At 37.9% G+C, this 14,114-nt stretch overlaps 1 protein-coding gene across 8 annotated transcripts in view; it reads right to left on the reverse strand.

Annotated features, from left to right (window-relative positions):
- Positions 1-4,612: 4,612 nt before the first annotated feature.
- The window catches only part of ALCAM (activated leukocyte cell adhesion molecule), a 118,194-nt gene continuing 108,692 nt past the window's right edge, over positions 4,613-14,114 (reverse strand). For 6 of the 8 annotated variants that reach the window (XM_083821343.1, XM_083821344.1, XM_083821350.1 and 3 more), the window contains 3 exons: positions 13,663-13,719; positions 8,533-8,649; positions 4,613-6,919 (listed from right to left, as the gene is read on the reverse strand). In XM_083821343.1, coding sequence (XP_083677469.1) covers positions 8,562-8,649; positions 13,663-13,719 — 145 coding nt within the window. In that variant the 3' untranslated portion in view covers positions 4,613-6,919; positions 8,533-8,561. The remainder of the gene's footprint in view (positions 6,920-8,532; positions 8,650-13,662; positions 13,720-14,114) is intronic. The other 2 variants (XM_083821347.1, XM_083821348.1) reach the window with 1 other exon arrangement.

Here is a 14,114-nt window from a genome sequence, read left to right on the forward strand (position 1 = left end):
CTGAATTATTATAACAAAGGCAGCATTATGTATTGTGAGGAAGCTGAACCGTTTGTGTTTGGTCACAGTGTGCTGGAGTTGAACAGCCTATTCCTGTCCAGCCTGATCTTTTTTCACAGTCACAAGAAGGCTTTTTTCTTTTCCTCTCATTTCATCTCTGGACTCAAGAGTTGAATTGCACTGAATGGAAAAGCACAAATGTTTAAAACGTTCTCTTGGTACCTAGTGCTGTGTTGAGGCTGGGTTAGTGCTTCAGCAAGTTCTGGTCATGGTGCTTCTGCAGGTCCAGCTCTTAGACTTTCCTTACAATTTTGGATGCAAATATGACCCGCTTATTCCTGTCTGCACGTTTTCTGTAATGGTTAAATCTCTGTCCTGCTGCAAGTGGAACTAGATTGATTTTTTAATTTGTTGAATTTGCTCAGCTCAACAGCATAGGTTGTTTCCTCTCTGGAGCTACATGAAGAGATGTGATGGCTTCTGTTAGAGATAACCATGGCCACTAAGGCTAGCAGCTTTATAAAGGATACCTCTGACTGTTTTGGGATCCAGATCCGTTCTTGGTGATAGCTATTAGCACCTTTTAGCTAGTGTAAATGTAGAAAAGTACACATGTAATAAGGAGAGAGCAAATGTTTGAAGAAACACTCCAGAGAGAGCAGCAGAGATAGCATATGGACGGAACACTGCACCTAAGGACTACATCATTGGAAGCAGTGATCACAGCAATGTTCCCATCTTTTTTTTTTTTTTTTTTCCTTTAAAAATTTTGTACTTTCAGTGAGTTATGGTAGTTTCACTCTTCACTTCTCTCCCTCACCCCTTTTTTTGAAGGACCAGATGATGGATTCTTCAGGGCACAGGTAGTGTGAAAGGAGTTGGTACATGAATATTACGTTCTAAAGAGCTCCTATCCACTGCTGGCTTTGGTCACTAAACTTGTACTTCTTACCCTTTCCTATAGTATATATATTAAAAAACATAAGAAAAAGAAAAAAAAAAAAATCACACTGCTTTTTCAATGTTGTTCCTGGTATGTTTTGAATTAGGAAAATCTGGGACCCAGCACTCAGCAGAAGACATGCAGCAAAACTAGACTGCACTGAAAAATAAATTACTTCAAGGTACAGCAACTAGGGGTTAGAAAGACACTGCATGTGTAATTGAAACTACCATATTACACAGGCTGGTAATCTTGCTAACTCTAATTTTATCACTAGATAAAGCTGTCTGATCTGATTTCCATATCCTGCTTCTTTCTGTTTAGTAAGTGCAGTCACTTTGGTCAGTTATGTTTGTGTGTTTACTTCCTTGAATTCGTGGAAATGAGTGTGGTATTTCTTTATTTTGATTAATAAAAACAGGGAGAGCTTTTATATCAACAACACTGGAATTGAATTTGTGGAAATATTTTATGTATATGAAGTTTTATTTGATTCTTTAATTCATTTCATTTCCTGAATTTAGATTCAATTATGCTCTTCCTTTCAAATGTATTCTGTTGTGCATGCTAGACTTGCTCTTCTTGTGACAGATGCAAATATTAATGAAATCTCAGAACTGGTGTTTAGGCATTGTTGAACACTTACAACACAATCTGAATTTGTATATGCTTTCTAGCTCTGGAGAAAACAAATCCTCATCAGCGAGGTACCTATGCAGGTGATACTCAGCTAAGGAGGCATCGCTCCTGTTCTGGATTAGTAGCTGGCCTATTTTAATATAACTTGTATTATATACAGAGTTTTTCTGAGTAAAGAAGGATTGAAAGAGGGGCTGCTTTTTCCTAGAAAAAAGTAAATGAGTGGAAATAATTTTCTTTAAAATTTGATCTGTTACTTCTTAGAGCAATAGGATGTTTCTTTCTTCTCTCGGTTCTCTCTCAAGTACAGGGCTAGGTCCTTCCTTGCCTCACAGTTACATAAACTGAAATACATGAGAAACAGATCACATCCTTAAACATAATCCTTGTGCTGGCATTCCAGTACCAAGATTCCTGCTTGTTATTTATTTAACATTATGTCTAGCACTACAAGTGATGGGAAAAGGGCCAGTCAAAAAAAATAATAAAAGGCTTAGGTGCATTGGTGCCGCAGGTATAGTTGAATGTTATGGTGTTACTGTTGAGCCTTTGTAGTGCGGATCACATTTTCTGTAATTTTTCGAAAATGGGACTCCAGAATAATGGATATGAACATGTAGAAGCACAAGCATGGGAAGCTGGAATGTTTCACTTAGCCTGTTTTGCAGCCATTTTATGTTTATAGTTGACTTAAACTGTGGGTGTGTATCTCAAGGTGCTTTGGCATTTCTGAACTAAATGTCCTGCAATTAGCAAATGATGGTGAAGGCAGCAGAGAATCAATTCGTACAGCATGGGAGATGCAAAAACAAGCACTAGGATAGGGGATAGAGGACTATGCAAGCCTTTTGCTGCATCGTCACATAGAACAGGAAAAATATTTGAGGATGGAAGGGTTGCAGGAAAGGTGCATTACTGTTTCTGACTAAGGAACAAAATTTCATAATACTTTGTCAGTCTTTACCTTTCCAAGCTGAAATTCATTAATACATAAAAGAGAATGCCTCGCTGCTAATGGAATGCATGTCTCCATTTAGAATGTAAATGAGAAAAATGTATGAATTACAGGACGTTTTAATAATTGTAAGTGGAATAGGTGGATGGAGTTAGTCTTATTTAAAAAATTGACTTTGACATAATTTGATACTAAGTAATAAACTTACTTTCTGATTCTGACAATGTGAAACAAATCATTATTAAATGTGTGTGCTGCATTATACAGGAAACACACATTTTAAGGTGTGTGAGTGGTTTTCTTGTATGTCTGGTTTTTTTTATTTTGCTTTTCAACCTTCTGTCCTACTCCTCCTCATGTAGTAAGGTAGTGCACTCACTCTGGTAAGGTACCATGAGGAAAGGCTGACATGAACCTTGTTCAGCACTGGAGATAAACTGATTTACACTGGCTTGAGGATCTCACCCTCCTCTAGAAGGGTGTGAGCCCTTCAGGGTAGAAGTACCTCACTAGAAGTGCTGTACCTCCTGTGTTCCCTCCATCCTCACACGTTGACTATTCTGCCTGCAGGAGCAAGCTGTTCAAAAACCTGTACTAGGCAATTATTGGAAACAGCTACCTGGATGGAGATGCTTTTTCATCAAAAGAAAACCCAGAAAAACCTTTGCACAGATGTGGTTGACACAGGAGGTCAGGATCTCATTTCATATGTCACTGATAATCTTAGCTGAGATAATTGTGTACATATGGCTGTCTAAACATGAAGTCAACAGGAAAGTATCCAGCTACCAGCTACATGTGGTAGTACGAGTAAATCAGATTTAACTGCAACAGCCAAGGATATTAGGTGAATACTGGATGTTCTGTGGAGAAATTTATCTTAAAAAACAGACAAACAAAATCCAACAAATTTACATTTATTCATTCTTTGTCTGTCTCTATGGCTGCTACCAATGTGGATAAAATATGTTGGCATCTCATAATGTTCAAGTAATCAACTTATAATTTAGTTACTGATTTGTACATGTATTTAAAAAAAATGACATAATGAAAACTCTCTGTGCAGAAAAAGGTGTAACATACTGCCTAAACTATCTGTGTTGATGTTGGCATGTCATAGGTAATACAGATGATTGGGTGTGGACAGTTTGTTTTTGCTGATTCGCAATCCAGTAAGAATTTAATGCTGGTTAAGGCTCTGAACACCTGCTAGCTCAAGGAGCGTAGTAGATGGAGGCGCGTTAAAATCCTAGAAAGCAAGTTGTTCTGTAGGCTTTAGATGTGGTACAAAATCTACCCGATGTTTTGCCTTTTGATGTGTTGAGTTCAAGCCCTTACTCTTTCTCCAGAAGGCCTTGCCTTCTGGCCATGCCATTACCTACCACGTTTCTGTGGTAGCATTTTAATTGTGGCTCCTATCTATTACAGTGAGCTACAGTTTAGAGATTATTGTGTCTAAGGACTTAAAAAATTGATGGCTTGCAGAGCCTGTGGGATAACTCTTGCAGGATGCTGCCTTTGCACCATGCAGACAAACCTGTTTCAAGCTCAGTGGTGGTTTCCTGCACAGCTGTGAACCGACACCATGATGTGTCTTAATTTCCCAACCTTAAAACAAGAGGATTGCCTTTCTTCCACTCCCAGTTGTCATGCTTTTAAACCATTGCTAAGGAGGGATGTATTTTTTTTCCTCCCCACGTGTAGTAAACTGAAGTTGAACACCAGTGTGGTATACAAAATTTCAAGCAGAACACCTACGATTCTTTGCTAGAGTGTTTTTTTTGTTTTGTTTTTATTTAACCAGGCCACAAGTGGAGATGCACAATGACCACTTGGAAGGTTTCACACGCCTACACGGCATCATGGTGCAGTTAACCTTGTCTCTAAGTGAGTACTTGTGCTCTCTAGGTGCATGAGAAGGCCCAAACACCCCCTGGACCTCCTGGGACTTCTTGAAGCCAGATTCTGCAAGTGCAAATTATCTGGGTTAGAGTCAACGACAGTGTGAGCTCTGGGTAAGTGCCCTCCCTCGCGTTCATATGCGGTCTTTGAAACTGAGATGTCAGACAAGCAGGTGAAGACATACTTCGGTTTTATTGTTGTTTAGGCATGGATAGAAACATTAATTTTTTTGCACTCTTGGTTCTTGAAACGTGCCTATAGTGAACGCGGAGCAGTGAAAAACCCGGCTCCCAGGACTGACGATTTAAAGTGCATAGGAGATCTAGCAGAATCCCAAAAGATGAGACGGTGTTTTAATTCCTTTCTCATAGCTGTGGAAGTCGAAGGACTTCTTCTTCTCTTCTTCCCCCACATTCCCAAGACAGTGGTATGAACATTTTCAACCCTTCCCTATGCTTTCCCTGATGATCTTTGGAGGTTTCTTCTCTGTATTTAAGAACAATTTGTAGTGTTATAAACAAAGATAGTTGATTTTTGCATACTCCTTCACTGCATTCTGTTACAGCTTTTCCTGTTTAGAGTCATGCCCACTGCATCTTTTTTAAAAAATGTGTATCACTTGGCAGTGTTCTCGCACCAAAAGAAAAGGATATATTTGTATATAAAGTAACTTTTTTGTGTGTTCACGTTTTATTTTGGAAAAACAGGTGTTTAAAAATTTTAGAATTTTTTTAACAAAATTCTAAAAAAAAAATCACAATATTTACAGAGATAACATAATGGCTTAGCCATGCAAAACAAATTACTTTGGTTTTTTACCCCATTTTACTTTGGTTTAAATATTGACCAAGATTATAATTATTTTCTTTTTGCCAAATAAAACAGTAACAAATCAGAGTTTAGAGGCATATAACAGGATTTCCCTCTATTGTTTTATACAGCATAGAGTTTATAGGACATCTTATGTATTTAATCCATGCCAATGCACTACAGGAAGCTTTTATTAAGACATCAGTCACTACTGCCCAGACATGTAACATTTTACAAATTTACAAGTAACAGTGTTTTCTTCCCCCTAAATAATGCAAAAGTGGCAAAATACATTTCCTAACGTCCATCTCTTTCTTTTATTTATTTATTTATTTTTGCCTACCAGTCTATAAAAACATACTTTTCCCTGGATATTTGTAAATGGAAACCTGATGTTCTGCTTGCTCTACAGTTCCTCTTCATCAAAGCTGCCTATTACTTTCTTCCAGAAACTAACCTTCCAAGAAGATGAAACCTTTCCCCCTTCAGTACAATTTTCTATTGGCCATTTACGCCAAAACATTTTCTTATCAGTACCATTCTAAAAATTTCCTCAAGCATAAAACATGTTTATAAAGTTACAAACTTGAATGTAACTAAAGATACATAGACATTTCATTGTTACAATTATATGTACTGTTTGATAAATTAAGTACCAGTTAAAAACACTAAAATTATCTCAAGGTGCATTCAATATCTGTAGCATAGTTAACAAAAACACACAAAAAATATATATATTCTATTTTTGTGGAAAAAAATGCAGCTTTGATATGACCACTTTTTTTCTCTATTTTTTTTTTAAAAAGTCTCCAATTCTGACTGATATCTTTTTGAAATGAATAAAAGGTACAGTACTTTAAGGCAGCGGATAACGTAAAGGAATCAAAATCAATCCAGAATTCCAGTTCCTTATCCTAATTCTAACATGAAAGACAACAGGTAATGTATCAACAAAATGCACGTCTTGCTCTAGAAGAAAAGAATTACTAACCACCATCTGCACATAGGCTAAGAATTTTTCATTGTGTTCCTTGTTCAATACCCAGCCTTTTCCATAGAAATTTAATTCCCTTTCTGGCTGTTTCCCTTTGTTTGGCTTTCTTTAATTTTCACTTTTATTAGCAGTTTAGTTTATTTTTGTCACAGCTGTCACCCTTCTTCTTTACTGTGATTTCTAAGAACGAAAAAGGAGATTGATATTTTCCTTTAAGACAATCTTACACTTTAGGTACTTGCTACAAAGCAGAGGCTTCACTGATAACAATCAGAATTAGACATGTACCTGCCCAAAGGGTGTCATAAAAACAATTGAAATAAAACCATTACACTATACATCAGAATAACAGCAACTCCCAGAACAAAGCCTTACAGTGTATAAAAATAGCTACGTAAAAAATTTACATAAAGGCAAACAAAAAGAAATCTTCAGTGCAGACATTTACAAAAAAATATTTCAAACAGAACACAATATGGTGACCTATTATTATCATGGCTGTTGCCAAAATTAGTTGTTTTGTTTTTGTTTTTTAGCTTGAGATAATTGTGTCTAAAATCCTCCGAAAACTTGGTAGTATGATCTGTTTAATACTTGAACCATGAATAGCTGTCACTTCTTTGTATATGTTTAAATACAATCCACGTTCATGCTTCAATTGGTCTATATGTATTCTCTGAAAACATGAGAGATAAAGCCAGTTAAGCAGTTTTAGTCTTAAATATGTTAACCAACATAACCGCTCAGTATCTAACCTCTAAATAAAAAGTTACATTAGCAATATTTTGTTCTGCAATTCAATAATGAGAATACTTTCTTACATTGTAAGAACAGCTTGTTGCAACGCTGTTCCTGGTAAATCAGGTAAGTTTATCTGCAAAGTAATGTATTTCCGGATAAGCTCTACGCTTATGTAGAAATACTGATCTGAAGAAACAAAAAATTGTAATAAGAGATTGCACTGTAGGTCCATGATGCTGTTTGAGCTGCTATGGTCAATAAATACCCTCAGTAATTTTGTCTCCATCTAATCCCCTTGATATTGCAAATCGGTTTACTTTGGGCATTCCCAATTTGCTCTTCCATACTAGTAAAATACTGATATCCCTAGCAAAGGAATGCTGCATCTTTACGTACTGTATCATTCTACCCCCTGAGATCTGCGTATTTAGTGTAAAAATATAGACTTGTATTTTAAAATTTCAGGTAACATACTGAAATTATTCATAATCCAAACTGTATTTTTTATAGACATGAGAAACATGATAACTCTGCTACATACTTTAAAACCCTGGTAGCCAGAGAAGGTATCCAATGCTATATACTTACAGCCACTGGAAATCAGGGCCCTCCATGGCTTTCCTGTTGAGGAACTCCCAAGGCAGCACCACTGAACACTTACTAGTCCCATTTTTAAGATCAGTTGATGATTAATTGAAGAAAGCTCAATATGGTTAGCTGGTTTCTGCACTCTTGTGCTACCACCAACGACTCCAGGTGCTCAGAAATATGGCCTAAACCCCGTACTTTGAGTACTAAGCAGAGAGATGCAGCAGTGGCATGCATATATGCAGCAGTGGTGTATTTGAATGTGAACACTGGGTGGTGCTGTTGGTGCTCTGTAGTGCCCCAGAAACTTCTGACAGAGCTCTGTGTCTACCTGGTTTTTATACCGTTTATTTTATACTGATCCCAGTTGGGAAAACCTTTGTACCTGTTGCATTGTTACTAGCTTAATATGCAGTGTCTCTTCCGAAGATCATATCGATAACCATATCAGCATGTGAGATCTTGAATAAAATAATAATTTTATTCTTAGGAAAGATTCAGGCCTCTTGCAGCAATGATGAATAAAGCCTACCAAAAACTACTGCTTCCAGTAGGGCAAGAAGGCTCCTGTGAACATTGGAAGTTGTAACTCTAAATCTGCTAAATAGTATCTAAGCGTCCTCTTCACATGCACACAGGTATGTATATGTATATACCACAGTGCTATATTATACAAATTTTTATTTTCATTTCCCCAAGTGCATGAATTAAAATAAAACCAAGTGCTAACTTAGATCTAAATATTTGGATTTTTTAACATGTGTGTATGCAGGTATGAATTCGTAACTGGCCAGGGGCTCGAGTCTGTCCCAATACTACCACAGTCAACAACCACTCCACTTCCCAGCCTCGGAAAGGTAAGCAACAGCTTCCAAGCTACCACTGTGATTGCTACACGCAGATTGCTAGGGAGAAGTGGTGGCCAAACAGCTGATATACGTAGCAATATGAAAAGCCTACCTGGAATGATGACTGACGCATTTTGTCTCTTAAGTCTCAGATTTATGATTGTTTTCTTCTAGCTTTTTGTTTTCTTCTATATTTCCAAGATCTTTGTCTACATGTTTTGATGCTGTCCTAAAATGAAAAAATAAGTTTATTTTTGTATGTCTGCAGCGCTTTGTTCCATACATTAATGATGCTGCTCTTCCCCTCTCAGTGAAACAGAAAATTCTTACAGTTCTGTTTGGAGCAGAGCAATAGGCTTGCATATGTTTGTAAACAGACCGATAGCACCAGATTCCCCACTGGCGTACTGCAGCAGGCCTGTGTATGTATGCTTTACTTCTTCAGAAATTCAGAATTATTCTGAGCTAGCGAATATTTGCTAAGGTTAAACCAGTTGTGCAGATCCATGTATCTTGACAAATTAATTGTGTAGCTTGTTTCAATAAACAAGAGTTTGCTTTAAGGCGTACTCCAAATGTTACAAGTGTGGCTAAGGTATCTTGATCAACATAGCAATCTTTTGTGTACTCATAGTAATTGCCTTTCAGAGCCTGTGCCAAACAGCAGCTCTTTAACTGGGAAGAAATTAATGAAAATTCAGGCAGCACTGGAAAAAACACGTTCTGTCTTCCAGATCTGTGGTAGCTATGACTGACAAGGTTTGGGTAAAGAAGAGACTGTGCAAATGTTTGAGGGGGAGAAGAGGTATGCCTCATTTAAAATAGCAGGTTGTCTTTAATACAAGTAGTGGAGATGAATTAATGAGTTAAGTGCTTAGTCTGGCTTAGCACAATAAAACCACTAAGCCATTCATTTAGTGTGTGAGAAGCCTCACTGTCTGCCAAGGTGAAAGATTCCTGCAGTGCTGTGATAACATTTTGAAGGCCACAATTTTTAAAATGTAAATGGGCAAATGGGTTTGAGTGGGACAAAATAAATCCCTAGTGTCAAAGCAGATTATGGTATAGGCATTTTCTCTATGGATAATTTGTTTCCCCTACAGAAAAGTAACATCTGTTGTGACAGATTCATGCATATGCTCACCCTTGCTTCAGGGTAAAGATCCGTAGTGACACTGACTTGCGAAATACAATGAAGACACAGGTTAGCGAGATAGTGTGACATGTCACGCCGACACCATGCAGGTATGTACCTCACAAAACTGCTGATTTCAGTTTTTGCTAGCGGAGTGTTTCTGTGCACGTCCTCCATCTGAGCAAAGGCTGCTATCCAGGGCTGAGCAACACGCGTGCCCTCAGCTGAAGGAGCCTTGAAAGGGATCGTTCAGAGAGTGCCACCGAGGCTTTATCTAGAAAGAGCTTCTGAAGGGTGCAAATACCCCTGCCCCTCAGCACCTCCGGGCATTTGCCGGATGCTGCTCCTCTGCCCAGGGGATGTGTGATGGGGAGCACTAGTGGGGCACGCGACTGTGGGCCCCACGTGCCACAGATTGCACAGAATGGGACCACACCAAAACTGAGAAGATTTTGGAGTGGGTTACTTCCTAAGTGGTTTGAACTTTTAATGTTTCCAAGTCGTGTTTACCTCTTACTGTTGTTATTAGACTGCCTCTGTCATGTTTGTGTGGCTGACAGGAAGGTAGGTGTCTGTGCAGAACCAGTTTTGCTGTAAAAACCACTTACTGCACAGCTCCAAACTACTGCTTGTCACAGGCAAATCTAATTTAAAAAATGCTGAGTTTATAACCCAAAGTAACTTGCTCTGTAGTGGCAAATTTCTATTGTACTGTAAACTTTCTACCTTCTCCTGGTATCTCAAAACCTGAAACGCATTACTTGCACAGAAGGGAAGGATTTAAGATGCAATGAGGAAGAAAATTCAGTGCTTTGATAGAGATTAATCTTCTCCTGTGTTCTTAGTAGCCTTTCACAAATCTCTTTAATCCTAGTAAAAAACAGAAACAAAACACCCAAGCAAACACATAAAGCCCTTAACTAAAAAAAAATAGAAAATTTTTAACTTTTTAAATTAAAATGTAAAAAATATTTTTGTTTCAGGTATAGCACAGAATCTGGCTTGGCATGGCCTTTTCCATACATAAGTCTTACAAAACTGGAGAGTAGACAGCAGGCAAGGAAATGAAAAGCTGAAAGAATCCGGACTTGGGCAATTACCTGAGCTGACGTGAGTTGGAGGTTAAGAAAGCAGCATCATGCTTGTCCGACCTGTTCTCTCACCACTTTATGTAACTGCTTATGTCTGCTCTGGGAGACAAGTAATGGGCTAGATGGACTATTGGCATGGCTCAGCATGATCCTTTTTTTGGCTTCTTATCAGGAGTTTTAGAGTGCCCAAAGTATACTGGATCTCAAATGACCTGACACTTAATGACAGAGGGAACTGTAACTAACTGGCATTACTGTTTTTTGATCACACTAAAATGGTTCAGTGACTAAAACTGGGAGATCCTGCACTGCTATCAAGTTTTATTTTTCAGGTGTTCTATTTCAGTTCCGCATTCAGTGAAGCTGTGGTGTTCACCTCACTAAATGTCATCTCTATTTTCCTAAAGCCAAAATGGGTGAGAATAGAGAGCTAAAAGGCAGCGCTCTCACTTTGAAAGAGGTAGGTCACCCCAAACTCTGTATTACAGAGTATGGTATATACTGCTTGTTTAAAATGAGAGCAGCAGCAGTTTTTCCTGTCTGAAAACCAGATGGATTTAGATTCTGAGTGCCTGAGACTGAAACACAAAGTTTAATTCTAGTAGCTCGGTGATCTTGCTGACTTTTTCATTTTGTTACACAAATACTGTTATGTAGGCAGATTCACCACCTCAGCACAAAACAATTTTTTTGCTTTTTTTAGTGCTATCTAAATAGTGCTATTAAGAAGAGCTAGAAGAGAAAATCAGACTGAGTCGCAACCAGGTGATCCATTGGCAGTGTGGTGCCAACAGCAGAGGAACAGGTGACTCTGGCATAGCACCAACCCTCAGGGCTCGACAGATGTGGCCTGGGCTTGTAAGAGAGAAAGGGCCCAAAGCACACTTTCTGTCACTTCCTGAGGTGACTTGAGACAGATGCCAAATGGTCCTTTGCCAGTTTAATATTCAATAACTGTTGTTCCTTACTTTTTTAGTGCATTGACTACTGTCAACTTGCTCGACTTGCAACTCAAGAGAGACTAGAGACTTCCTGACGGTATCTGAGCAGCTGGGCAGCTCAGTCTGAATGGACTCAAATATTGCAGAGGATTTGCCAAGAAGGACAAGACAGCCTACTTTGCCCAGGTGAGCTCATGCACAACAAGATGTACAGATCTACAAAGCCCCCACCTTAGTATACTGTGGCCATACTGTTCTGAAGAGTGAGAAGTTGCTTGTATGAATATGAGCTTGCTTACATCTCTCAGCTGTTTTGTTTGTTTGTTTGTTTTGGTGGTGGTGGTTTTTTTTGTTTTGTTTTGTTTTTTTCTTTTAAATTCATTTGTAAAACAGATCATTCCAAGTTCTTGCTAAAATTATGACTCATGTTTTACATTTATCTGTGCTTGCTCTTCAGGAAAATAATTATCCCTCAGGGAATCCTAATCAAAATCTCCCTAAGTAGTACCAAAATGAAGTTTTTAGTTTTCTTCTGTGTGTGTGTTGAAGGGCCATTATTTTCATGTATTTTGTTTAGTTACTGCTGATAACGTTATTTTTAACATAAAGACTTTTTTTTCCATCTCCCTTGATTTGCCTGCTTTAAATATACACTGCATACAGATTACACAAAAATTATCCTTGGGATTTAATTCCTCATTTCTTCTTATCTCACAAGCCTAGGCCTCACCCTCGGTTCCATTTCAGAAGAAAATTTGCAGCGCCTTTTGTCCTGTTACCAACTTGTGATAACAACAGGTAAGAGAATACACATAGATGTAGTTCTGGGTGTTGAAGCAAGAGCTGTGAATTTCATTAATGTTTGCAATACTTCTGAAAGGCATGTTAAGACACTGAACTGCAAAGCTGCAAGAGATTTCCTAGGAGCTGAGGGTATTATACAACCAAACATGGAAATATTTGCTCTCTCTTTCCATTTACCCCAATCTTGTCTTCTAATTCCTACAATTACATTCAGATGTCTATCAGTAGGAAAAAAGAAGACAAATTAGAAAACCATTCCAGTGATCAAGAAATGAATGAACACTTTTTGAATTCAATTTATGAATTTACAGAAGTTTTGTGACATTAACTGACACTTTCAGAGATGTTTGTAACATAGTCTGTTCTGTGGAAGGCAAATTTCATGAAAAATAATGCAAATGCTAGTCTCATTGAAAACATAAGCAAGTTTCCTATATATTTGTCCTGCCATGTTTGGTTTCATGTGCTAATTTCCTATAAAGTAACCGTAAAGCTGATTACTGTGTTCTAAGAAGAATTTCAATAGTTTATTGTGTTCTGAGCATGGACAATCTTAAGACTGCCGCTGTGCTGTTATGCTTCAATCTGCCCGTTTTAAACTACTTACACCTTGGTCTAGCCCCACCTAAGTGGAGATTTGTGTACCTCCAAGCCCAAGGAGCAAAAATGGGAGAAATATTCAATATGCATGCAACACTTCCATGCCTAGAGAACAGGAATACAGGGCTTTGCATGCTATGTTTTCTTTCTAAACCTTTTATTTGTATAGTACTCTCAGCTGTATGTGGCAAGATGAAAATTTTATATACAAAGGAATTACTGAAGATGTCTGGCCTAGAATCATTCAAATTTTAGTAAGATTCTAAAGTGTTTAATTATACTCTGTTCAGTGCAAATTAGTTTAAAATATCCTTTTGGAAAAAGGAGAACAGCTATAGAAAACAAATGTTTGGCCTTCTGCTCAGATGAAGGAGAAACATAGCATGCGGGGATCGGTAGCCTCAACTCTTAATGTGAGAGGAGGCTGGTTGTAGGATATGGAATACAGATGAGTGCCTGATTTATGGGATAATATTCATAGTGAAAAGAATATGTGGCAATAATCAGCTTTTGCATCAAGTGGAGCTGAGGCAGTGAATAACTATATAAGTGATTTATTGTGAATATATTCCAAGGCTACAAGTATAATTCCTACTTCGTGTGGATGACAAGACAATAGAAGATTATACAAACCACAACACCAATAATGAAAAAAGTAATGTTTTTCTTGCCTCGGCAGACTTGGAAAGTTCTGTGCTGCTGCCTTCTCAGACTTTCCTTTGGCGTCACTTTGGGGATAGAGATCAGGTGAGTTACTGTTCAAGGGTGGGTTAAAAAATAACTACTAACTGTTGGCCTCTATGGAGACGGAGGGTTGTGATTAGACACAGGCTGTGTCTGAAGTTGTTAGGTGTTCTTTGCAAGTGCCACTCCTATTTCTAGACTACAATTTGTGCTGAAAACTTTGTCAGAATAGATACTGACACTCTGCTTGCTCTTGCAAGCATGGCATTCAGAAGTTAGGGAGAATAATAACAGATCAACTTAAATATATGCTTAGAACATGAGATTGTCAATGACGATGCATCAGTTATTAATAGTTTCAGAGGCTGGTAACATTGTATCAAATATGAAGACCATTATTTAACTATAAAGCAATTTTTAGTTTGTTTCCAGTAAACCT

The sequence above is a fragment of the Anser anser genome (genome assembly GCF_964211835.1).
Source record: "Anser anser genome assembly, chromosome: 1".
NCBI classification, from domain to species: Eukaryota; Metazoa; Chordata; class Aves; order Anseriformes; family Anatidae; genus Anser; species Anser anser.